Raw genomic sequence first — 585 nt, forward strand, 5'->3', positions numbered from 1 at the left:
CCAGACTTGATATTTTAATCATATATATAGAAAATGGCATCGCACATCAAACCATGCTGATGCCGGGTCAGTTCTGGTTCTCGCCTCTAGATGGCGCTGTGGGAACACATTACTTTTTATAAACACTTGCACGTGCTGTGAGTCTCTCAACTTAAAAAAATCAAAAAGAAGCGTCGGTTTGGAAAAAAATTAATTAATAATTCGACGGCAATGCAAACACATTCTACAAAAAATTAATAAAGAAACAGCAAAAATCTCGAATGAACCCAAAAATCGTGCGAACGCAAAATGAACAGCCTCTGGATGGGCAACGTGAGTTCGGTAGATAGCATCTGTATTTATTCCTGTTCTTGGGCTTGCTTAAATTTTGTACAGATAAAAGAGAACGAGGCATCAACAGTAACAGGCTGGATGTTTGTGGTGTGTGTGTTGTATGTGTAGCTGGAGCCCTACATGGATGAAGAGTTCATCTCCAGAGCTTTTGCTCATATGGGAGAAACAGTGATGAGAGTCAGACTGATCCGAGACAAAATAACCGGGTATCTCTCTATCTCTCTGTCTGACTATCTATCTATCTATCTATCT

At 39.8% G+C, this 585-nt stretch overlaps 1 protein-coding gene across 2 annotated transcripts in view; it reads left to right on the plus strand.

Moving 5' to 3' along the window:
• Positions 1-585, plus strand: part of trnau1apa (tRNA selenocysteine 1 associated protein 1a) — a 13,783-nt gene continuing 13,198 nt past the window's right edge. For both annotated transcript variants that reach the window (XM_016253291.1, XM_016253292.1), the window contains exons 1-2: positions 1-312; positions 442-539. In XM_016253291.1, coding sequence (XP_016108777.1) covers positions 289-312; positions 442-539 — 122 coding nt within the window. In that variant the 5' untranslated portion in view covers positions 1-288. The remainder of the gene's footprint in view (positions 313-441; positions 540-585) is intronic.

This window comes from Sinocyclocheilus grahami, unplaced genomic scaffold (assembly GCF_001515645.1).
Source record: "Sinocyclocheilus grahami isolate Dianchi unplaced genomic scaffold, SAMN03320097.WGS_v1.1 scaffold1171.1, whole genome shotgun sequence".
Taxonomy (NCBI): Eukaryota; Metazoa; Chordata; class Actinopteri; order Cypriniformes; family Cyprinidae; genus Sinocyclocheilus; species Sinocyclocheilus grahami.